Source organism: Anoplopoma fimbria, chromosome 1, assembly GCF_027596085.1.
Source record: "Anoplopoma fimbria isolate UVic2021 breed Golden Eagle Sablefish chromosome 1, Afim_UVic_2022, whole genome shotgun sequence".
NCBI classification, from domain to species: Eukaryota; Metazoa; Chordata; class Actinopteri; order Perciformes; family Anoplopomatidae; genus Anoplopoma; species Anoplopoma fimbria.
Genome location: NC_072449.1, coordinates 20,155,892 through 20,181,621, shown reverse-complemented (window position 1 = coordinate 20,181,621; position 25,730 = coordinate 20,155,892). Strand labels below are relative to the sequence as shown.

Below are 25,730 nucleotides of genomic sequence, written 5' to 3'. Positions count from 1 at the left end.
CTTTATTAGTCCCGCAGCGGGGAAATTTACAGGATTACAGCAGCATAGTTTATAGTGCAAACAAGAGACATAGTAAAATAAAAACAGGATAAAATAAAATAAAAACAAGTATTATAAATAAGCAATAAAAAACAGTAAAGAATCCACAATAACTGAAATATTATATGTACAGACACAGCAGCTATCACAAAAAGTGTGGTCACCGGATATGATGGGTCACAGGATTGAGCGGAAACGGACCCTGTTGTATTTTATCGCGAGAACAGAGCACGGGATTTGAGAGGGCCGGGATTTTCATTCATCACTTCGAGGTGAGTATTTCGTCGACATCGAGCTAAGCATATAAATCGTTTTTTGTTAAACAAGTCCTTTTCCAAAACTCCTTTCGGGACTTGGATATGATATGTGCACGTTATGCTTGATGAGGGTCACCCGGCGTAAGTGATAGATAACAATACGTAGATATATTGAGCTAAAGAGTGTTAGCTTAGCTAGTTAGCTTCCAGGCGGTCGTTCACCCCACGTTATTCAAACCGGACGGTTGTTGCGTTAGCTTGCGGCTAATCAAGGATTGTGCTTTTACCTGGTTTAAAGGCAACATTTAAAGTATTTCCCTCCAACCACTCACCTGCAGGTTAGAAGATGGCCGCTCCGGATGTACGGCTTAATCATACAATCTACATCAACAACTTAAATGAGAAAATCAAGAAAGATGGTAAGTTTACCCTCAACGTTACCTGCTAGCCTTTACGTTTCTGGCTTCAAGGAAATGCACACATCTCACAGAGGGGCCTCTTTAATCAAACTAATGGTTTCTTACATTTTTCCTGTTTTTCTTCAGAGTTGAAAAAGTCGTTGTACGCCATCTTCTCACAGTTCGGACAGATTTTGGACATCTTGGTTGCACGAAACCTGAAGATGAAGGGTCAGGCCTTTGTTATTTTCAAAGAGGTCAACAGTGCTTCCAATGCCCTGAGATCCATGCAGGGATTCCCTTTCTACGACAAACCCATGGTAGGTTAATGATACGGTGAACACCACATCACCGAGAGGTCATGATCAACACAGTATGACAACTGCATATAAACCGTAGCCTCTGACTTACATGGCGTACTTAACTAACTCATCCGTCTCTTCCAGCGTATCCAGTATGCCAAGCTGGACTCGGACATCATAGCTAAAATGAAGGGGACTTACGTTGAGCGTGATCGTAAAAAGGAGAAGAAGAAGGTCAAAGGAGCTGATGCAGGGGGGGCTAAGAAGGGCGTAGCAGGAGCCGCTGTACCCATGGTTGCCGGGGTACCTACTGCCATGCCTGTAAGTAGGGCTATAGGGTTCTATGGTTAATACGTTTTTAGAATTAATGACTAAACGGTAGTAGGAGGTCAATTAATGATACAAGTAGGGGAAAACATAGGTATAAGTTGGTCAGGAAATGTAATCACAGCAACTGACACGCTCATCTCTGTTGTACTTCACCCCTCAGGGAATGCCTCCCATGAGCCAGGCTCCCCGTATGATGCACATGCCGGGCCAGCCGCCTTATATGCCCCCACCTGGCATGATGCCTCCTCCGGGTATGGCCCCTGGTCAGATGCCCCCTGGCGGCATGCCTCCTGGACAGATGATGCCTGGACAGATGCCTGGACAAATGCCCCAGCAGGTATGTTGTGATTTCATTTTAGAAATATGTTGGCCTGGTGGTTCTATTCTGATCTCTACTGTCTTCTGTCCTCACAGGTTGCAGAAAATCCTCCCAATCACATCCTCTTCCTCACCAACCTGCCGGAGGAGACCAACGAACTCATGCTCTCGATGCTCTTCAACCAGTCAGTAACAACTCATTATCTGCATTTGATTCTACACTTTTATATTCAAACATTTATTGAATGCCTGACCTGACTGTGTTGTTGTGTTTTCAGGTTCCCTGGGTTCAAGGAGGTGCGTCTGGTCCCTGGTCGTCACGACATCGCCTTTGTGGAGTTTGAGAACGAGGTGCAGGCCGGCGCTGCACGAGACGCACTACAAGGCTTTAAGATCACACAAGCGAACGCCATGAAAATCTCATTTGCTAAGAAATAACTTTTTAAGCCCAGTCTTTTTCTTACATGCGCGCACACACAGGCTTTTTAGAAATGTACAGCAGTGACCCAAACTAAGAAGCATTTTTAGAAATTGACGTTCAAGAGTGCAGTTCGGGCTGTTTTTCCCCCCTTCGTCCAGGATTACATGTAAGTATACGTCTTTTGCATCAGGTTGCAGTTTATTATCGTACCACACATACGGAACTCTTGACTTAGAACAAAGGTCAGGTAAATGTATAGAGGGGTTCTTCATCCTAGTGTTCATTTTTTTTATTTAAACTCAAATCCACGAGCAACTTGATGTCTCTTCTGTATTTTGTTGTCATAAAGCATTGCACCCAGGGTCTGGTTTACCAGACATTGTACCTGGAGCTTTTTTCTTTTAATAATAAAAATGAATTTTCTTTGAGACAGTGTACTGCCTCACTTCTTAAGTATTTATGTTGCACTCAGGGTTTGGCCAATAGATGATGCTGCAAAACTTCTTTCTTCTTCCTCTGCTGTTGAGGTGTGTTGCTGTTACTTTCGCTTCGTCCCTGGTGGCATAAATTTGGCTGAAACTTTTGATATTCATCAATAATCTGTTAAAGCAGAAAACTTGAGACTGCTTTTTTTTTGGGCTTATTTTTCTGACAAAACTACAACGGTGGATTTCTTCTAACACATCTTTAGTTGCTGAGTATGGCTTATTTTTCATTCTTGGTACATAAAATAGCCAACCCTGAGTTTTATGTAGGACAAGGTTGATTATCATAGTAGTTGACTTTATCACCAGTGGAGCTCAAAAGGAAATGTAGGAAGGCAGAGAAAGTTATTTATGTCATGCAACAAAACTCATTGACTGGACTTAATATCCAGACTGATTGACACCAAAATTGTTAACATATTTCAAGAAAATTGGATTCTTTGGCCTCACAAAAACAATATTTTTTCCATTAGTCACACATTTTTTAGAAAGTAGTCCAACTCTGATAACGTTCAGAGCATTATGGACCTCCATAATCATATACCTTCTGCTTGTAAAGTAAACCAATTGGAAGCTCATTCAATTTGCTTTGATGTGCACGGCACAGTGCCCGAACAAAAGAGCTATCAGACCTTATCTTTATTTGGCCTTTGAGATAGATTACTTATTTGAAAAAATAAATTAGATTACACAATTTACTGGCCAGTCTTGAGCCATCAAGCTTTGTATTGTAGAATGTCCTTCTATATATAGATTTAGATCTATATGGATAGTTACATTCACTGTAAAACTGAATGTTAATTTATATGCATTGCTTTACATTTTCCAAATAATATTCTGCTAATTAACTAGTAATTAAAGCTGTCAGATAAATGAAAGGAAGTGGATAGAACGGTCTTCATAATGTAGTGGAGTGAAAGTATTAAGAAGCACAACAATTAAACACTTCAGCAAAGTATCTGTACATCAGAATAATGATGCTGTAGACCTCTTAAACACTGTATGAGTAATCTGATGTGATATTTAATGAATGCAAATGGGAACAATTGTCTTGAGTTTGCCAATTAGTAAATCCCTGCTGTGTGTTTTGCAGCATATCCTCCAAGGCCTCCACACACTAGTAATTACGGGCCAAAAGGCCCACCACCTCCCCTCAAAGGCCGGATTCATGAGTGTGGGGCGGAGTGATGTGTGAATCCGGCCTGAAAAGCTTAATTTAGAGCCGCACTGTGCTGTTGCCCGGCGCACACTGGGCCTCCCTGTTGTGGTCCTAAACTGTGGCCGGAGCGGTTTTCTTCAGGTCAGCTCAACAGTGTACATAGAAATGCACATTCTTCCGTAGTTTCCCAAGCTTTTCCACACTCCCCTTATTTTGCCTTGAGAAAGCGCTGACCTTAGCCACGAGGGCGCCATGTGTGAGTGAGTGTCGCATGCTCTTGGCAACCTGCCTAGTGGCTTCCCATTCACCAACAACACAGTGATCCTTCAGTTGCAGGGACTGAAAGGCAACTTCTACGTATCCGGTGGTTCGTGCGTGGGAGTTGTGCATGTGAGTGAGCTCAAACACAGCTGGTGACGGTGCAAATCTGCATCCATGGGCACTCTCGATTTTTAAGATGGTGTTCAAAGATTTTGTAATAAAGACAGGTAGTGGGTCAGTTATCATACACAGTCCCGTTGTATGGCTAAACATCTCAAAACATTTCTTAGACCTGGATTTTTTTTATTTCAAGAGGGGATACCATATATGACACTTACATTTGGTTAAAATCGTGCAGCTATTAAAAACAAAATTATACAAAAGATATATTTTCAGAATAAATCGTTTTTAACTGATTTAAAAACTAACTTCTAAAACTGTATGTGAGGGAGTAACTTTTTAAAAGGATTTTAAAATAATAATAATAATAATAATAATATATATATACAGTACCAGTCAAAAGTTTGGACACACCTTCTCATTCAATGGTTTTTCTTTATTTTTTCTTTATGTGGTAAACAAACAAATGCTCAACAAACCAGAATATGTTTTATATTTTAGATTCTTCAAAGTAGTTGAATGAGAAGGTGTGTCCAAACTTTTGACTGGTACTATATATATATATTTGACAGTTCAGAGCAACAATAAACCTAAGCAGAACAAGATTGTCACAATCAATAGATGTTTTCCAGCTCATATTATTATACTCTGTAGACTTATATGGTGATTATAAAAATCCCACCATAAAAGGACTCATGTGACCGTTAGATGGTGCCAAATAGACTCTAGGTAACGAGATCTACAGAGTTTGAAGGTTGCTGGTTTGTGTTGAGTCCATCTCAGGTGAACCACACACAGCAGCCATCTGAGCATAAAGCAGTTGTATCTGCGTGTTTCCGGATGCTTTGTCGGAATTCAGCTCATGTTTGGAGGTCACTGCTCCACTATGCAAATCACCCCTCTGCTCCTTAAGGGCCCTCTGTTCTGGCCCGGGGGTCACAGCAGAAACACCAGCGGTTGTCAGGGAAGCTCTTGAGCAACAAGCCCGTGGAAGGAGGGAGGCAGAATCTCATTAGATTTCCTCCGATGAAGAAGGTACATTGTGTGGCTGTCCTGCATCCAACAAGACGAACTCTGAAAGTCAGATGTGGGAAAAATATGCCATGTGACCGGTGCCAATATTCAAAATATATATTCCCCACAATTCCCTTTTTATATTCGTGCGCTCACCCGGTTAGTAGGCCTATTTATTGCAGCCGGCGGCATCACTGATCACACACATGTTCCCACAGCCAACAAGTCGGATCATAAACGTGGGTTTGATAATCAGTGTGCGGGTGCGTGTAGGCACCTGTGCCACGTGTGCCACGAGCATGCGCGCAATCACGATCAATCTTTAGAAACTCTCCAAAGCCGCAGTTTTCTCTATTTCCTTTTTGTTGTTGTTGTTGTCAATATATTTGTAACTGTAGTGGCAACATCCGTAGCAGAGTGGTATTTTAATGACGGAGGTCTGCAGCTTCAAACGCCCTTATAGAAAACGTTTTCCTGTTCAGGGGCCACCCGAGCCTGAGCAAGCCGGTGAGAAGCAGTTCATTCAGCAGAGCTCTGAAACCGGAGGAGAGGAACCAGCGAGGTGCCACAAAAGATAGAGAGGAAACTGACTACCCAGGGGAGGACTGAAACGCATTCAGGATAATTATATGCGTCCATGTGACTTAGAGGAGAATAAAAGTTTTTGGGGATGGTCCGCTGGTTGCGCAAAGTGTAGACATAGAGAGAGAGGGATGAGCGAACAATCCGGACAAGAGCTGAAAGACGGATATTCCCTGCCCGAGGACACACCCTCCATGCTCTCTCTCTCTCTCTCTCTCTCTCTCTCTCTCTCTCTCTCTCTCATTGTTTCCCACACTGACTGTCGCTGCCGGGCTTCGTATCGGGTTAACGACTGACTGACCAACCACCGGCTTAGATGAGAGAAGCGCAAAGTGAAATCATTCCGCTGGAGAGACGCAACTTCGGCGCTTGCTTTCATGCGCTCATCACGAAGTAGGATGAACAGAGATATATATTTTTTCCCCCCAAGTCTTTTTGTGCGTGAATCAGGTTTGAAGTGAGACCAGAAGAAGAAGAAGAAGAGAGAGTGCGAGCTAATTCGGATGAGAGTTCAAGTCAAGTGAGCCGGCAGATTGGACCTTTAAAGCCTCTTAACGCAGGTGGTTGAAGGAATACGGCGCAAAGGGGAGTGTGTTTGTGTGTTTGCGTGCATGTGTCATTCCCAGTGGAAACCCATCCTGGACACAGCGGCAAAAAGGGGGGGTGATCAGGTGTGTCTTTGTGGGTCGGTGGTTGGGGGACAAATCCAAAGCGGAGACAAGAGGTAGTTATGGTTCTCTGACCTGGACGCGATGAAGTGGCTCTGCGGGAGGTCCAGGGTTTAAGACCGGAGAGGAGGAGAGCTGGGCGGACGGTCGGAGGTGGAGGAGGAGGAGGAGGAGGAGGAGGAGGAGGAGGGGGACAGGGACACCGCCAAAGCGCACAACACGGTCCCCAATCCCCTGACGCAGGGATGGAGCGCACAAGAGCGCACCGGGTAACTCGGCTCGCTCACAGAAACGGGAGCGTGAAGATCACCGCGAGGCCAGACATGAGGAGTGACCGACACCGGGGACACCGGGGACACCGGGGACACCTCCACCTGCAGCGGACTGTGATTTTTCTCGTCGCGCTCACGATACAACCGCAGGTAAGCCACCGATTAAGTGCTATTTCGGGCGGCATGTTCTTAAACCCCCGGAGCTGACTTTTAATGTGGTTCAATCTGTATTTCTTATCACAGCTGCGTGAAAACAGTCAATAATGGAGTCCACACACACACACACACACACACACACACACACACACACACACACAACACACACACACACACACACACACACACACACACACACACACACTGTGCCTTCCCTCTTTGTGCTGCCCTCATTCTGCTCCTACATGGCTCTGTGCCCACCTGTTGTTTCAGCCCGCTGGAGTCTATTATCCCACGTAACACTGGAGCTACTGTAGTCCTGTTTTAGAATCACGGGCTGCAAATATCACAGCAAAAATGTGTGTTGGCATAACAATATTAATTAAGCAAAATCCCATTTCTTTTTAGCATTATAAGGAGGTCAGGGTTTATTACTCCACTGTTTATAAACAAAGATTATACAATGAGGCTGACCAAACACAAACCAAGCATAATGTTTAACAGAGCAATTTATTATTATTTAGATAAAAACCAAACTGTTTTTTTAGGGACTGGGACGGCTCCTCAACGAAGACCATGAATAATAAAAAACACACCCTTGTTCAGTGTCCATTCATTATAAAGCAGGGACTGCATCTGCTTTTCTCTGCATCTCCATCTTTAGCACGTTTGCCTGTCAATGCATTGTTCATTTATTAAATAAAATACAGACACTTTCTGACTGTGATTGTCACTGCAGCATCTTGTATGAGTGATTCAGACAAGCATTAGCTTGAGGTATTATGGGATTTTTTTGGGGGCAGAATGAAAAAGGCTTTGAATATGCCAACATAATATTGTGCACAAAGGTGCAAACCCCAAAAATATTTTTTTCCTTTTTTGCCCTGCGAGCTGTCAGCTGCTGCTGGCCCAATGGATGCCTATGATGTGTGACAGGATCCAATAGTAGCAAGAACAGGCCCAGGGGGGCTCCAAAGTGTGTGTGTGTGTGTGTGTGTGTGTGTGTGTGTGTGTGTGTGTGTGTGTGTGTGTGTGTGTGTGTGTGTGTGTGTGTGTGTGTGTGTGTGTTTATTCATGTTTTTTTTCTAAATTGTGAGCTCGCATCCAGCATCTGTGTCTTGGGTGTGTGTGGAGCCCGGGGCCACAGCCGAATAAACTTCGGGGCCGTGTGAATGTTGAACGTTTCGGGCAGCTCTGCGTGTCTCTCTCCGCACCTCTGCAACCTCCTCACAGCTGAGGAACAACACACTCCACTCCCTCCATTCTCTGACTGCACTGCAGCGAGAAACACACACTCTGGATCCTCTGCTGCTGGGGACTATTTGTCAATGAACAAGACAGGAGATCATGTGTATGAGGACATACACACCCTTCTTACTGAGTGAAGCTTATTGACTGTCCAGCACGATGTCTGTTGTCCAGTTTTATTATCCCCAAGGCTCAAACTGCAGTTCAGTGTGAGCCTTTGGGATACTGTGACAATGTGAGTTTCAGTTATCAGATTCAAAAAATGTGTTAGTCTACACTTTATTATCAGATTTCTCTTAAATGTTTCTCACATCATTAGCATAAACTGCTTCACATAAAACAGAGCACGTATTTGTCAAAGTCTTTATAGGCAAGCGATTTGAATAATGAAGAAACCTTCTCTTCTAACTGGAAATCCCTCGGGAAACTTAACAGTACATAGCTGCCAATATTTTTATTTTCAATTAATCTGCCAGATACTTTATATTATTAGTCAATAAAATGTCAGAAATGAAAATGCTTACAGAAGTCAAAGGTAACTTCTATAGAAAAACAATTTTGTCCGGACAATAATTCTAAACCCAAAGATATTAAGTTTATTGTCATATAAGACGAAGAAAAAACATTCAGTCTTCTCATTTAAGAGGCTTGAAACAGCCATTCTTCTTTACATATTTCAATGAAAAATTACCAAAATGATTAATTGATAATCATTGTTTCCCATGTATTTTCTGCTGATCAAATAATAGATTAATTAAGCAATTGTTTCAGCTCATTGACATTTAAACTGCCACACAAATATGCTCGAAAGCAGTGATGTCTGTTCAAATGAAATTGTATATGATATTTAGGCACAAAGTAACTAAACCGTTCACAGCAATAGTCTGTGGATTATTGTGAGTAACCCTCTCATATTTAAGATATTTGATATTTGAAACATATTGATCAGACTTAACATTTCATTTTAATTTCATTCTGTTTGTTTGCTTTGTACTGTATGACTGTGTTGCATTAATGTGAACAATAGCTGCAGCACTTTGTTTAGGAGGAGAAATTATGCTTTATTATTGGGGTTTTATGGTTTTAACTTTTCCTTTAGACTTGCATTCAAACTGCTGCACTAGTTTCTAACGGTGTAACCTGCCTTTTACAGTCAAGAGTTCAGGTAGTGACCCGTGAATGTGTTTAGATGGAGAGGATTTATTTTTGAGCTCCTCTGAGTTTTGGGTGGAGTGATCCTTTAACTGCCCAACGCTCTCCTGCAGAGACTCGGCTTGGTCTCTCTCTCCCTGTGTGTCTCTCTGTCGCTCTCCCTCTCTGTTGTCCCTCTCCCTCTCTCCCTCTTTTTCTCTCTCTGTCTCTCTCTCTAGTGAGTCTGAGCGCTGAAATGCTGGTATGCAGGGAATGGCTTGGGCAGCGAGAGGAGGAGAGGAAGAAAGGAGGATGTAGAGTGATGAGCGCCACTGTATCTCCACAAGCCTTTTGATGTAGACCAGTCCTCCCCCCCTACCCTCCATCCCCCTGACCCCTCCCACCTCACCCCCTCAACCCCTGTCGGCTCAGGGACAGGGGCATGAGAGGGACACGCTAACCAAACACAATGGGGCGACTGAGGTTCTGGCTCAGTGTTGGGCAGCGGACACATGAGAGCTTGTTGGTTGTGGTGATTTCTGTCCAGGATGAAGCGTACAACACCGCTGGGGGTACATGACTCTGATTCCTGGACTTAATGAGCAATAATGAAGCTCAATGATTGTGCGAGGATGCCAGAAAGGGCTGTGAATTATTCAGATTTATTCATCACTTGAGGTTTCATGGCAACCCGAGATATCAGTGGTTTCATTTTTTGTGTGTTTGCAGTTGTTGGAAGGAGCCAAAGCTTCATTCTGCTACAGTGACACACACACACACACACACACACACACACACACACACACACACACACACACACACACACACACACACACACACACACACACACATGCATGCACGCACATACCTGACCCCAATGCTCTCAGACTCCCAGGGGGTCTTGTTAACTCAGTGTGTGTGTGTGTGTGTGTGTGTGTGTGTGTGTGTGTGTGTGTGTGTGTGTGTGTGTGTGTGTGTGTGTGTGTGTGTGTGTGTGTGTGTGTGTGTGTGTGTGTGAGAGTCCCCTCCACCCATCTTTAAACAGGGAGGGAACACAGAGAAAAGAAAAGGAGGAGGATGAAAAGAAGCATCGTAACAATGCAGAGAAGAGTTGATAACCACAGAAAGAGAAATGACAAGAGTGTTACAGCTCGTTCCCAGATAGAGAAAGAAAGGAGGAGGAGGAAGGGGGGAGGGGAGGGGGAGGAGGAGGGGTCCCCTCAGTGTCCTACTCTCCTGGGAAGAGAGTGAGAAATAAGAAGGGAGTGGTGGCGACACAAAGGTGGAGTAAAGAAAGAAAAAGAAAGACAAGGAAGTTGAGAGATCGATTGTTATATGTCAGGCAGTGTGTCTGCATAATTTGGATGGAAAAGTTAGATTTTTCCTCCATTGAAGGTCAGGCAGAGTTGTGGGAATCAAAATCATGTCCTCATTTATTTTCTCTCTTTTCTCTCACTCACTCTTCTGATGACCGTCGTCTTGTTACATACTAATAAACAGATGATACAGAGGAGACATGCAGGCTGCTGCAGATTCTTAGAAGTAGCGAGACAGCACATTGAAGGAAACATTGATAAAAATTTGCTCTCAAACACTTTATGAATAGAAGTCTGAAAACCCACACACTCAAGTATTTTATTGTGATGTTTTTATCAGGTTAAATTCCTGTTTTCTATTTTACCTAAATTGAGTGTGAAGGGATTCTGGTTCTTTTCTCGGTTACAGTGTTTGGTCCCATGCATCTGTCGTTAATAACGTTGCTGATTTTTCTATCATTGTGAATAAAAGGGTGTTTCTGCACAAAGGTTGCCAAACCATCATTTTAAGTTGTGTGGCCAAAAATGGGATTTAGTGTCCTGGCTGTTGCAAGAGACCACTGAAACTGAAGGTTTGTGTGTCCTGACAGTGGTCATCAATTATTTCTGATGAGCAGCAATACCAGTCCTCAGCAAAAAACAGCCTGCATGTAATACTAAGCACTAAAAGCTAAAGGAGAAGCTCAACATTTTGGGGAAATACACTTGTTTGCTTCCTTGTGGAGAGTAGGAGAAGAAGTTTAATACTACTCTCATGTCCTACAGTAAATATGAAGCTACAGCCAGATGCCATTAGCTTAGCGTAGCACAAAGGCTGGAAACAGAGAAACAGCTAGCTTGGATCTGTCTAAAAATCTGCTTAGTAGCACCTCTGAAGCTCATTAATTTACATGTAATATCTTGATTCTTTAATCTGTAAACTGAATGTTGATTTATGGTTGTAAAGGAGGTTATGTGCTGGATATGTCATGGCCGGTGATCATTGTGTAATCACTACTGAAAGTCACATCTTCAAATCTAACTCTCGGCAAGAAAACTCATAACAGTTTTTCCCAACGTGAAGCACTATTCCTTGAAAAAAATTATGTTCTGCAGAGACTTGAAATCCTCTTTAAAAATTAGCTTCTGTTCCAATCGCTTTCATTTCTCACTAAAGGCTTCTTTCATCTGTCTTTCTTAAATGCTTTCTTTCCATTTCCGAAGCTTAATGGTATCAACAACTTTCCTAGACATCAGTACTGGAATACCTTAGCACTTTAAAACCCAAAGCACCAAACCCACACCGTAAACTCTCCTCCTCCATTGAGGCAGCCATCTTTAAAATGTCCAGGCACCCTCCAATGAACCTGACATTATAGTGAACAGTGTGCAGAGTGTGTAGTGCCATGAATTTTCACACAAACTAAAATTACCCTTAAATGTCAGCTGTTGACGTTTGGTGATTTTGCATCAGTGAGAATTTGCATACTGTAATTGCTTGTGTTTCCATGCACTGCCTTTGTTAAATGACAGATAATATTTTAATGTAACTCTCTCCTCTCCTCTTTCCTCTTCTCTCTGCTCCTGCTCTCTCTGGACTCAGGCTGTGTGTGCAGTCGGTATGTTCGAGCTTCAGATCCATTACTTCCAGAACCCCCTTGGACTTCTGCAGAGTGGAGACTGCTGCGACCTCCAGGCCGGCGGCGTGCAGCGCTGCTCTGCCAGAGACCAATGTGACACTTTCTTTAAGGCCTGCCTCAAGGAGTACCAGGCCCGGGTCATCCCAACTGGAGCCTGCACCTTCGGGTTGGGCAGCACAGGGATCCTGGGTGGAAACTCCCAGTCGCTCCACCACCGAGGACACGACGGAGGAGGAAGAGAGGATGGGACTAATGGACAGATTGTCATTCCCTTCAAATACGCGTGGCCGGTAAGTACAGGGGCAGTGCTGGTTATCAGTATGGTTACCAAGGGAACAGACTAAGCTTCAAGTACAATACACTCAAACTGAAGCTAGAGTTGAATAACAATGACACTCAGAGTTCCGATTCACATGCTTTTACACCTTTTCTGTCCTTCCTTGGAATGGGGTGAAAGTAGTGGAAGTGCAAGGAAAAAAAACCATTGTAACCAGAGCACCTTTTGAAAAATGTATATGGTATAGTACAATATCTGTTTCAGTATGGAAAAATGCCCTTGTGAAGTTTATGTCCACATGTCACATTGGACTGCCTGCTAACAGAAAGTCAAATTTTAGAAATTAGATTTTTTAGTGATTGCCTTGATTCATATAGCGTCAACCAAATTGTTGATCAAATTATAGCAGAGGTGGGTCAACTTGCCTGCATCAAAGACCACCACTAAAAAGAATGACAACAATTTCCCTGAAACCAAAATACTAATCCTAATGTAGATAAAGCAGTGGCACCATTTCACACAGCTATTGTTTGGACCAATAGTTTAGGGGCAAAATAAATCACATTCCCATCAGCCTTAGCTTTACTTTTAATTTAGTGTTAATTGGCGAATGACAACATACTGAGATGGTGGGCATGGATAAAAAATGTGCCTGTTAGCATTAACATGTGAGCCTATGCTCAATGTGATGTTAGCATTTAGCTTAAAGCACCACTGTGCCATGAAAAAGGGAATTTTCACGTCTTCATCATTCATCATTCACATTTAACAATTTTGTGGAGGAAAACTAAAATTTTAGGTTACACTAAGGTCATAACCGTGTCAAGTGATCGTATCTTCATTAGACTTTCTTTTAGAATGTCAAAGGACATAAACCGTTTAGGCAACATCTAAATGAGTTGATCACCAAATTAGATTCTTTACCTCCTCAGCTAAACATTTTCCTGAATTCACAATATTTGATTATTGATAACTATGATAGATGATAAAAGAAAGAACTCCACAATATTACATAATCTCATAAGTAGTTTAATATCAATATGTGCAGTAAGGTTTCTCATCCCTTTATCTTCTCAGAGTCACATCTTTTTATTTTGCTTTGTCTTGTCCTCTTTCTCCCTTCTTTCCTCACCCATCCTGAACTTTCTGCACTCAAAACCTTTCGGTCCTCTGGGGTGTATCGAATAATCGTCTCGATCAAACATCATGCTGCTTGCTGCTTCATCTTGTGTCCTCATTAAAGAGCAGACCAATTAATCTTCCATTAGCAACACAGTAGTCGAGTCTGGCCGAGATAGACAAATCGATCATTCAATCCACCTTTCTCTCTCCTTTCTTCCACCAGCCCTCCCTCTCTCTCTTTTCTTTAGGTTTTCTCCAAATATTCAGGAGGAAGCTTAAGAAAATAAAATAAAAAAAACACGAGTAAGTTGAGATGAAGGAGTTTTTTTCTGGCCTCTTCATACAAAATAGTGTTTGATAGCCCGTATTAGGAGTGGAAATACCAGTATTGACGATAATCGTGATATTTAAAAAATGAAATATTGATATCCTCCTCCTTAAATAATGCGGTGCCTCTTAAACAATGCGTTTGTACATTTACTGTAACAGACTCTCTCCAGCTCCATACACACTTATTAGCAGTTTGATTAATTTGCCAAATAAGGAGGCAAAACGCACAATAAACAAAGTTAAGATGAATTTGACTGATATTGAGATTAAAAAAAATAAATAAAGATTATGGACATGGCTATGATATTATTATCGTGAATTATTTTGGCCATGGTAATCATGTGAAAATATGATATTGTTTACAGCTTTAGCCTATATAATAGATTATTTCTGCATTCGTCTTTACTACTTGCATTAGAGCTGAAACAATTACTACTATTAACTTTTTTTTTGATAATCGCTCAATCGTTTCAGTCAATTTTAGCCCAAAAAAATTGTTTATCAATAAAGCTAGAGTTAGAGGGGATCCCTTTAAAGCGACTTGGCAGGGACAAGAAGGAGTGAGACACATCTCTCTTCAGCCTTTGATCGCTCTCAGCATGGTTGACTTCTTTCTCATAATGAAAGTATAACAGAAATGGCAACAAAAGGCCTCGTGGCTCTGATTCGATTCATATTGTGGTGTAATAATGTTTACTAATATTGCACAAAACCCAGGTGACGCTTCAGCACGACAAACACATACACTCCTAATGTATCCACGCTGACATGAACACACACGCACACACACGAGAATGTAACACATAGTTGGCTCTGGTTTCTTCTTCTCGATTAGTATCGGCCCATTTACCTGTGAGACTCTCTGTCCCAGAGCCAATTATCTTCCCTTATCTGTGTACAGTTTGCGTCTGTGTGCACTTCAGTGTGTGTGCTGCATGCATACTGCATGTGTGTGCCACACTTTTTTCTCCTGTATGTTGGGGAGGTGTGTGATAGGCAGGTAAAGGAGTGTGAGAAAGTTCCCCGTCAGAAAGCCTACCTGGATCAGTTTCGGGCTGCAGGGAGGGAGAGAGAGAGGGAGAGAGAGAGAGAGAGAGAGCTGGGACACACAGCGGCAGCGTGCATTTTGGGCTGAAAGACTCCCTTTATCTGCATGGCCATCTCTGAGGGAGGGAGAGTGATCCCCCTGCCCCAGGTGAGAGTATAGACAGGTGAGCGTAGTCATTATGAGGAAAGTTGAGCTGTTTCTGTCCCCTGCCCTCCCTCACTTGTTCTCTCTCCCACTAATCTCTTGAGGGAAATGTGCGCCGTCGCATCTGTGTGTCTATAAATGTGAGCAATGTTGTAATTCGTTGTGTTTGGATAATTTTGTTTGTATAATGTCATCAAGATTTCAGTCGGGGTTTTATCCCTGTTAGGCTGCTGTAGGTCTGTGCTGTGATTGCTCTGGTTACCGATGTCTCACTTTTTACCAGCAAGTTACTTTAAACATCTGGTTTACTCTGTTTATCTGTAACATGTGAGGGTTACGTATAATACACCAAACAAAATATCAAGTGCCCTTTCTAAGGCACAGCAGTAAATGACCAGAGTAATATATATATATATATATGGTCAGTTAATGTTAATTGATGTGTTTGTGGAAGAATGCTTTATATTAAATAGTGTCCATGTCCATGTAGGCTATGATGATTTATAATCATTACTCAGAATCTCACAGTATATTTTTTAGGTTTAATGCTGAATGACTTATTTCCAAGAAACTAACAAACACATATCTGGTAAACATAAGATGAAAAGTGGTTCTTTTGGATGATCATTTGTAGAGAAACTCAGTTTTGCAGATTTGTCGATTAAATCAACTAATCAACTACAATCGAATAATCGAGTGTTAGTTGGCTAAGAATTTATTTTATTAAGGAGTTGAGAAACTATGACAAAGGATTTGATACCATGTCTCTGCTGTTTACCTTGTCCAGATATGGCTTTGCCTCCTGGCCATCAGCAATCTTACAGATACTCTGAGGGTCGTGGCTTCATTTTGACCCCAGCGAGAGTCACAGACACTCAGCGGTCTGCAATGTTTTACCTGCTGCACCTACGTTGAGACTGAAAAAGTTCAAAGACCTCATAAATGCAAGGTCTTTGAACTTGCATTTATGTCGCTGGTTTTGAACTCTGTCGCTGGTTTCACTGTTGAATCTGTTTGGATGAGGTGGGGAATGGAGTGAACTGCCAAGAGAGAGCGCTCGGTTTGTTTATCTGACAAAAGTGTTAACAAGTCAGTGACGGAATCAGGAGGATGAATGGAAAGTTAAAGAGGAAGTTAGCTGGCAGGTACAAAACTAATGACCAGGTGGTGCTTGTTCCTCTATATGTCTAGATTCTGCAAAAGACAGCCGTTTACCAGACACTGTGGGAACTAAATCTGATGTTTCCTGACCTTTTGTCTCTCAGAAGTAGTTCATCAAGCTCTGGTTAAAGCCTGCTTCTTTGTTAAAAGAACCTGTGACAAATGACAATATGATAGGTGCTATAGAAAAACTGTTAACGTGAAATGAATGGAGTGAAGTCCCCAGCGTTTATGATCCTCATGTCAAGTTTTGAAACTCATTCATGGTCAGGTTCACTGCCAGAGGCCATAGCTGACTGTTTCTGGGAGAGACTCACATCGGGGTGAGAGGCTGTGCACTAATGTGTGTGTGTGTGTGTGTGTGTGTGTGTGTGTGTGTGTGTGTGTGTGTGTGTGTGTGTGTGTGTGTGTGTGTGTGTGTGTGTGTGTGTGTGTGTGTGTGTGTGTGTGTGTGTGTGTGTGTCAATTATCCCTTTTCATTAAATGTATGGTTTGCATAGATATGAGTCCTATATATTTGTGTTATCACATTCCGAGCCAAATGCAAATTCATGCAACACATTCAGCGTGGATGCATGAAGAAGAGAAATACAATTAATAGGTTTATCAATTTGTTCTGATGTTTGCTATCTATACGCAAAGAGGAGTTTATGCCATGATATTTATAAGAAGATTCTTAAGATTTGTATTTCTAAGATGATATGTTAGGGCTACATGCTGTTATTCAGAATGTAAAGAGGCTCAGTTGGTGTGTTTAAGGCACATATCATATCCAAAAATTGTCCTCACTGAAAAAGCGGCTGTATGTGTCTCATATAAAAAATGAAATTAATCAAAAGTACAGGTACTTCAAAATACTTGAATAAATGTACCTTTCCTATTTATAGAGGTTTCTCCCCCCATGTTCTCTCATTCTTTATTGTCGATGATCCAATAAAGACAATAATACTTGCATATGCATTTTTTTTAAATTTCATATTCCATAATAACTCATCAAACGCTGAATTTACTTCCGCTTAATGTGGACAGTTTTCATTGGAACTACTCTACTGTTTTTCCAAACTGGTGTATGTCTGTAGAATATCTCATGACATTGTATCTGAAAATACTCATTGTTGTTGAGTTTGTTTCAGTGTCATTCGTTGATGCTTTGAGCACCACAGATCACATTTCTTTCATTTGTGTTGGCGGCAGAAGTGTTAGAGGCAGATAACTGAGAACCTCAACATATAAAATGTTGCATTTTGCAAAATAGCTTTTTGTTCGACACCAGAGGGAGTAAATGAGAAAATGTGTGGGTTTTTTTGGTAATTGGTCGAGGCTATCTTAGGCTTGCATTTAGGTGAACAAAGAACTTCCTCCTCTGTGAAATTCTTGTTAGGCAGCTTCTTGTGGCAGAGCTCTGAGTTCAACATGCAAAGTGCGGCCGTCATGCAAATATGTTCAGGATTAGCTGCTGTGAGTCTTCCCGACAGTCTCTGTCTCATCTACTGTTATTCTACTTTCCCTGTGTTTCTTTAGAAATATAAAAGAGAAAGTCCTACAATAAAAATCCCACTAAAGTACAGAAGTATTATCAGCATCACAAACGACTGATGCATTACTGTATATTATCAGATTGTTAAAGCTGATGCATCAGTGCATCCTGTAATTAGAATTTTACTTCTGTAGACGGTTAAGGTGAAACGATTTTTAATACCTTTTATGATTCACTAATTTAGTCCAATTGTTCCCTCCAAAGTCTCTAAAATAAAACTGACTGATTGTGAGATGATTAATTGAGAGGAAAAAAAGTTTATGTAACACAAAGCTATAAATATATATTTTTTTTCTCTAGTCTTTGCTGTAACTATAACAAACACATTGCATTTCCTGTGACTACTTCATAATAAAAGTAAAATCATGTTTTGCCAGTTAAATTCTTTTAATGTGAATCTGCAGCAGTAGGAAATGTTAAATTTACATTAGCAGTAATTTGCCAAAGACGCCCGCTTCGTAATACTTATTGCAATAGTTACACAAATATATCATTGCAATACTTTCATCAGTGGTCCATAGGCTGCTTTACCATGGTGTTACCTCCTTCAGCGTTTGATAATGACTTAACAGACATTTTAAATGAAAATCTTTGAGATTGCCAAACCAATTAGGCTTCAAACTGTTTAGATTAAATCATCTGAGATGTTTTAAAGGAAATTCTCTCTTTGGTGGAGCTGCTAACATCTCATAAACATCCCTATGTAGGTTGAAACAAATTCAGAGGCAAGAAGTATGCCAGCACATAGCCCCTGTAAAATGAAAAATGGTTGTCTTTATACTTTTATTCTGATTTAATAAATTATATTTAATGTGTTACTGATTTGTTGAGAAAGTGGATGAATTTTGTTGCCTTTGCACAGAGCCAAGTTAGATATTTCCCCTTGTATTCAGTCTTAATGCTATGCTAAGCTAACCACCTGCTGGCTGTAGCTTCATATTTAGCATACAGACAAGAGAGAGGTTTCAATCCCATCGTCTTACTCTTACTCTGCAAGAATGCAAATAAGCATTTTTTTCAAAATGCTAAAACTTAACTTCAAGTTTTAAAATCTTAATCTAAAAGTAACCAGTAGACCGAACTATAGTTATCATGTAAATGGAGTAAAACACACAATATATCCGTTCAGTATCGTACTTTAATTAATGTATTTAGTTACCCTCCATCACTGAAACTGATCAGAAGAGGCTTCATCATATCAGACACACACACACACACTCTCTCACACACGTGTGACCTGTGCATTCCTGCTGTGTGGGAGCCGAAGAGGAGGGAGTCAGTGAAGGGAAACGAAAGGAGAGGAGAATAGTTGGAGCCTTCTTTCTCTCCAGAGTCTCTCTTTCACTCTTTCTCCTCCTGTCGTTTGTGCTCTCCTCTCTTTTGTCCCCTAATTGGCTCTCCTACGCAGCCTTGCATACCTGCATGTACGCTGATACTGTTGTGCACATCGCTTGCATCCACAAACCTGCAGGCTTGTACACACACACACACACACACACACACACACACACACACACACACACACACACACACACACACACACACACACACACACACACACACACACTTTAAGTCTACCCCAAACACAAGCATCACACATCAACCAGAAACACACAAAACACAAAGAAGGTTAATTCTTTTGGGATCTGCAGCTTGTGTTTTTTAGAGATAAGTTAATAACTCCGGGGGTAAACGTCTCAAGGGAAGCGTGTTTTAATGATTTCATTTGTGTGCAAATTGGATCGAGGGTGGGAGTTCCTTTATTAAGAGAGAAAAGAAGGAAAAGGAACCTTGGTTTACATGATCTCAGTTAAATTACAGTCTCTGGATGTCATTGTGTGTCATTGAAGATATACAAACATTTAAATAGCCACACAGATGTAATCGAAGCAAATAGGTGACTTTCTTCGCCATCGATCTCTTTCTCTTGTCATCTCTCATCGCCCTCCTTCCTCCACCTCTAACATCTCCCACACACACCTCTAACACTCTCTTGCTCTCTCTCTCTCATTGTAAACCCTTTGTTCTCAGTGTCACTGCTCTCCAGTGATGTTCAGCCACATCACGTCCCGGTGGATTACACAGAGCAGGCAGAGATATAGTATAGCTGTCATAGATCCTCCCTCTTCTCTCTCCGTGGTTTCTTGTGTTGCCCAAAGCTTGACAGGAGCAAACACAAACATTTCATTAAGTTGTCATATTGTGAAACAAATTCTGACCAGAGTCCTCAGTTATGATTTTAACCCTGTCCCATGATGCCTCTCCACATCCGTCATTCCCGTCCACTGAGATACACACATCGCCTTAGTTATTGTAGCAATACACTCTATCACATATCATCTATCTATCTATCTATCTATCTATCTATCTATCTATCTATCTATCTATCTATCTATCTATCTATCTATCTATCTATCTATCTATCTATCTATCTATCTATCTATCTATCTATCTATCTATCTAGCTATCTACCTTAACCGAGTGGTGTTTTCATGCAAATAACTTTCATTCCACTGTTCCAATAAGTGTAGGGTTGTCGTAGAAAATTGATGCTTTTTTTCTTTAATAGTATTTGTGTTGTAGGGTTTGGATTTCACAGATTGGCTCAGATATTCAAAATTAACCACATGACAATCTTCATAGAGAGCCCTCAAATCTAAGATTCCTGCAATTTGTTTATGAAGACTGTAGAAATACGAGCACACACACTTTTACCACACACCAATCCCAGACTATTTTCTCACTCAAAATGCCTTTCTCTGAAAGTCCAGCCGTGGATGCGAAGCGTCGAGACAAGGTAATTTCCTGCGGAAGCCGGAGAAGGGGGGGGGTTGAGGGGATGAGGGCAATCGGTCTGGGCTGCGGGAAGGGGGATGTGAGGGGTGGGGTGTAAGGAGTAAATGAGCCAAAGGGTAAAGTTGAGCACTGTGGAGGAGAGACTGAGTAACGAAGAACGGAAGTGAGAGTCGGGAGGGTTTAGTGGATGATCTCAGTGTGGGGCTCAGGTGTACGGGGGGGGCAGATGTGTGTCCGTCATAACGTCTTACTCACCCTGTTGAGAGAGTCATGAGCAGCAGGAGGTAAAGGAGGGGAGAGATGGTGGGGAGGACCGGGTGGATATGGGGCAGGGCGACATGGAGGATGAGGCCACGGCATGTTGAGAGGCCTCTGTTGTTCCACAGCATAGTTTAGTTTAAGTCAATTAACTCTGCAGGAATGTGACCGTCCGAGAGTGACAGACAGTGGTGGGAAATAACTAAGGGATTTACTCTAGTACAATTTTGAGGTACTTTATACTTCTGCTCCATTACAGGGAAATATTGTACTTTTTACTAATATTTGTACTTCACCATTAACTAAGCACTCTATAAAGAAGCAGTATCGTTGGGCCTCACGCTTCTCATGTCTATGAGTTTCAGTTCTACCACAGTGTGATTTCCTCTTAAAATGTTTCAGACAACAGGTCCTCAAAATTAAAATCAATAATATGTAATTTGTTGATTCCCTTTAGAACGACACATAGGTGTAGTTTTTTTTCTGTTTAATAATGTGACAACTCTCTGGTTAAAGTTTGGTGGTTTATGAGAAGATCATAGTTTGGGTTGAAATAAGTACTTTGTTAAGGTTAAAGGACCATTGTCATGGTTACAATAATAACCATATAAGGTCAGGGAACTGTTGATGGCTTAAGATGTCAAATTAGCCAATATTTCACAAAAAAGTCCAAAGTTAAATGCAGATTTGATTATTTATTCGTTGCAACCATATTAATCATCTCACGACCACTCAAATATATACTGTGATTCTTTGGAGGGGCTTGACCCAAAGGTTGAGAGCCACTGGACTAAACTACCTAACTAGTAAAAAGCAGATCCACCTTTAGCAGCTACAACAATAACATGCTGCTTACACATTGAAGCATCAATCTCATAATGTTATGTATAATAATAGAGTCACAGGGGAATTTTTTTAATGCAGAACAAATACTTTTGGTTTTGATACTTTGATACCCTGTACTTTTGAATGCAGGACTTGTAATGGAATATTTTTTGAAGATTGTATTCTAATTAAAGTACCTGAGTACTTCTTCAACCACTGGGATACAGAGAGTTTGAAGGAAGAAAGAGAGATGATGATGAAGACGGTATCTAGTGGTGGGTGAGTCAGGGTGAAAAAGGGGAAGATGAAGGCGATTGCTAATTATGTCCAGAATGAAAGAAAAACAAAAGAGACGTCAAGAACGCCAGAACAGAGACATTTAATTATAGGGATGAGGTCATGGGAGCAGGGTGGGGTGGACGGCTGCGCACCGGGGGTCTGATTCCACATCTCTTGCTGTGTGTGTGCGTTATTTCACCTGAGGGCAGGGAGAAGGATAATACCCGCATAGACTTTGTAAATTCACAAATTAGCCACCCTAAAGTCACGTCTGTCCCGCTCTTCACTGGACACTCCTTGATACAAAGAGATTGATTTTTCTTCTTTGTTATTGTAAGCAAAGAATCGATCAATAACACATAATCATGTTTGACACAAGGCTACCTTAATCATGCGTCTGTGGAAAGCTTCAGTGTCCAGATAACACTTTATTTTATTCTTCAGTAGAGTGGAAATCATTCTAAAATATAATATATTTTAGAATGATTTCCACTCTACTTCAATATAAATAAAACAAAACAGACAACATGGTTCTATATGTACTGTATAAGCTTTGCCACTGGAATAATAATGGCATTGTTACTGTGGTTACCTCCACCACTAATTTGCGGTGCAGGTAAGATGTCAGCCATCCAATTGGGCTCAGGCACAGCTGCTGCCATGACAACCGTTTGCATGTTTGTGTGTGTGTGTGTTCATGTGAATTGTCTTTCTTTGTGTTTGTAAATGTGCGAGTCTGTAATTACTTGAGAGTGAGAGTTGGAAAAACAAAATCAGCGAATGCTCACCTGCAGATTATGAATATTAAAAATTGTGTGAAGCATTTGCTGTTAATTTTATTTTCTCTTTCAGCTACACAGCGAGTATTTAATGGTTGTTTAGTCTCCTGCCTGTATCTACGTGTATGCGTGCAGGATTTTATGGTGCCGTGTGACTGCACTGATGTTTTATATGTACACAAAGGCTTTAGTGCATTTGTTTAATTACTGTATGTGGACTTTACTTGATGCTTCTGAGTTCGGTCCTGTGAGATGAGCGTAGTGTGTGGCAGTTGATTATATATTAGGATTTATGTTGTTTGATCATCTATGGGGACCCAAAACTAGCCTAAATAAATAAAAGATTATCAGACACGTCAGAAATGCAATTATAAATGTTAGCTAAATAATAAAAATAGTGTTAAAACTAAAACGTAAATAAAATGTTAGAATTTTCCTTTAACCTCCAGTTTGAAAAAAAAATGAAAGCTTTTCACTTTTTTCCTTTAACACTAGTCAGTTGATAAAATCGAGTAACCCTTTTAATTTGAAACAGTATGTGCCACCCATAACTAATCAATGCTCTGGAAATATATGAGCACTTCCCATTATCATTAATGCAACAGGGAAATTGGAAATAGTCAGGGAGTTGAAATGTTGTGTGATGAAAATAGTGGATGGATAAATGTTAAAGACCAAGACAAAAGAAAAAGGAAAACGGTTAAAAATGAAATCAGCTATGTGAAAGATATGTAATTTAGATGATCTTATTCTACATAATAAATTTGAACATAATGTCCTAATCATTTCCCCAAAAGTTTCTAAAACATATTTTATTTGGTATTAATTATAGGGAAAATAGAGAAAGTTTTTAATTGGTTCACTTCCAGTCAATCAATTCCAGTAAATTACTTGCACTGCAGGTAAGCTGAACATGAAACATGGCTGCAACTTTACTGTTTTGTTTCGCTCTTACCGGCTGTTTTAAAAGAAGAAACAAAGAATTGAAGCTCTAAAACCCACCGCACACTACCTGCTCAACTCCAAACAGCAGTCAGACACAGTTAGCAGCTAGCTGGAGAACCTAGTGGAGCATTTAGCAGGTAAAGAGTCAGATATTGGTTGGTGGAGACCAAAAACAGAGCTAAAAGAGAGTAAAATATTGGACTTGCATTCACCAGGTGGACACAAATAAGAAAATGAATGCTAATGCTGCTCTGCAACTACTTGATGTGTGCATAAGCAACAAGTTTTGCCAGATCAACTTCAAAGTTCATTACATGTCAACTCACGGCTAGTTTCTGCTGCCCCAAAGTGGCCAACAAAGTCAATCTTTTTAGGTTTCTAGAAATAAACAGGTAATATTAAATTCATCACCAGTAACTTAAATAAAACAACACTGTGTCTGCCTTACTTATAGTTTGTAAAAAAATATAAATGTCTTTCCAAGAAACAGGAAACCTACAGACCCCAATCTCCATTGTAGTATGTTAACTAATATTTTCAGGGCTGAATGTACGCATTGTTTATGGAAAAATAAAGATTAGCAATCAAGCTGGGTAATATTGGATGCCTGTGTGTCTGCATTGTGTGTGGGTGTAAGTGTGTATGCATTAGTGTGTGAGCTTTGAGGGGAAATTCCTCTCTCAGGGCTCGGAGTTCTTCCTGTCATAGAGCTGTGTTTGTACAGCCTGGCTTTGTCGGGATATCCTACCCTGCCCATGTCTGTGAGAGAGAGAGAGAGAGAGAGAGAGAGAGAGGGAGAGAGATGGAGGGATGGAGGGATGGCAGGGGGGAGATTGAGGGGCACCGATGGCGTGTGGAGGGGGGGAGGAGAGTAAGGGGTCAGGCTGAGAAACTGGAGGATTGACAGAGGCAGTGGTAGAAGTTTATAAACCTTCATTAAATATAATTTCACATGCCATCAGAAATGTCTGCACAGTGGTTTGAATTAGCATCTAATCCGAAGCTTTACTGCTGTTGGACTAATGTGAGGCTAGAGGCGAAGGGACGAAGCCAGACGACCAGACAGCCTGCAGCCCTAAGGGAGGGACGCTTCATCATCAGGATGAACTCTCTTGTTTTGATGTCTTGTTTTTTGGGAAACCCCTGTTCTCTCTTGCCATGCCAGGCTCAGACCATCCGCACATGTCATGACTGGCAACAATCAGAGTGAGAACTGATTAAAAAAGTGGTTGTTTCTGTACAAGAGCCCTCTGAGTGGAAACTGTTCAGATGGAGAGAAAAGAAAACAGACAAAAGAGTGCATTAAAGAAAACACTTTAACTCAAAGAACCTTTCTCATTTGCTACAGTTGTGTCCTTTAAACACAAAACTGATACATGTAACTGATTGCTAGTCTGATTATCTAATATATTTTTTTCTAAAAATCAATATTTGGACAGATTTAAAAGCTATAAAAACATATTGAAAACATAATGTCTCACATAGTATAACATAAAACTGTAAACAGTTTTTTTTAAAGAGAATGTGCAGCGTTTAAACATGAGGTTTACTAGACTGTATGTTTCCCCATTAAATAGTTAAACAAGCTATAAAGGTACCAGAGTTGAATCCAATTTCCTCTTTCCATCTTTTCAGTAAGTGAAAATCACGTTGGATACTTGATTTGTCAAACACAGGTGGAACAAAATAACTAATTATAAAGGCCTGCATTGCAGTGCCTTAATTGCTGGAACAGAGCATCAGCAATGTTATTAGTTCCACCTGAGCTTCTCCTGCTATGCCGAGTCAAATTGTCTTCTGTGGAAATGGTCAATAAATAATTTTCATTTAGAAACGATAAAGAAACAAGAGGGCTCTGATGCTAGCAAGACTATGGTGATTAAGGTTAGTAAGAATTATTCTGAGATTATAACAATATTTAAAGTATGAGTTCGACTGGAAAAGAAAGTGTGAACAACTGACTCACTTAATTGGCACTAAATGAATAACCAGAGTCATTCATCCTTAATGTTCAAAGGCTTTTCATTATAAAATTCAAATCATACTTTATTAGGAAAAGGAGACACATTTAAGCTCTGAACTGTAAAATAAGACATAATAATAAATGGAACAATGTTTTTAGAGGAACCTTTG

General features: G+C 40.9%; 2 protein-coding genes across 2 annotated transcripts in view; both read left to right on the top strand.

Moving 5' to 3' along the window:
- The first annotated feature begins 226 nt into the window (after positions 1-226).
- Positions 227-2,470, top strand: snrpa (small nuclear ribonucleoprotein polypeptide A). Its single transcript, XM_054605227.1, has 7 exons — positions 227-311; positions 635-715; positions 842-1,014; positions 1,141-1,317; positions 1,487-1,663; positions 1,741-1,829; positions 1,923-2,470. Exons 2-7 carry the CDS (start codon positions 643-645, stop codon positions 2,080-2,082), a joined length of 849 nt encoding a protein of 282 aa, XP_054461202.1. The 5' UTR covers positions 227-311; positions 635-642; the 3' UTR covers positions 2,083-2,470.
- A 4,087-nt stretch (positions 2,471-6,557) lies between these two features.
- LOC129096414 (protein jagged-1b) overlaps positions 6,558-25,730 on the top strand; it is a 43,227-nt gene continuing 24,054 nt past the window's right edge. The window contains exons 1-2 of the mRNA XM_054605194.1: positions 6,558-6,776; positions 12,060-12,386. Coding sequence (XP_054461169.1) covers positions 6,600-6,776; positions 12,060-12,386 — 504 coding nt within the window. The 5' untranslated portion in view covers positions 6,558-6,599. The remainder of the gene's footprint in view (positions 6,777-12,059; positions 12,387-25,730) is intronic.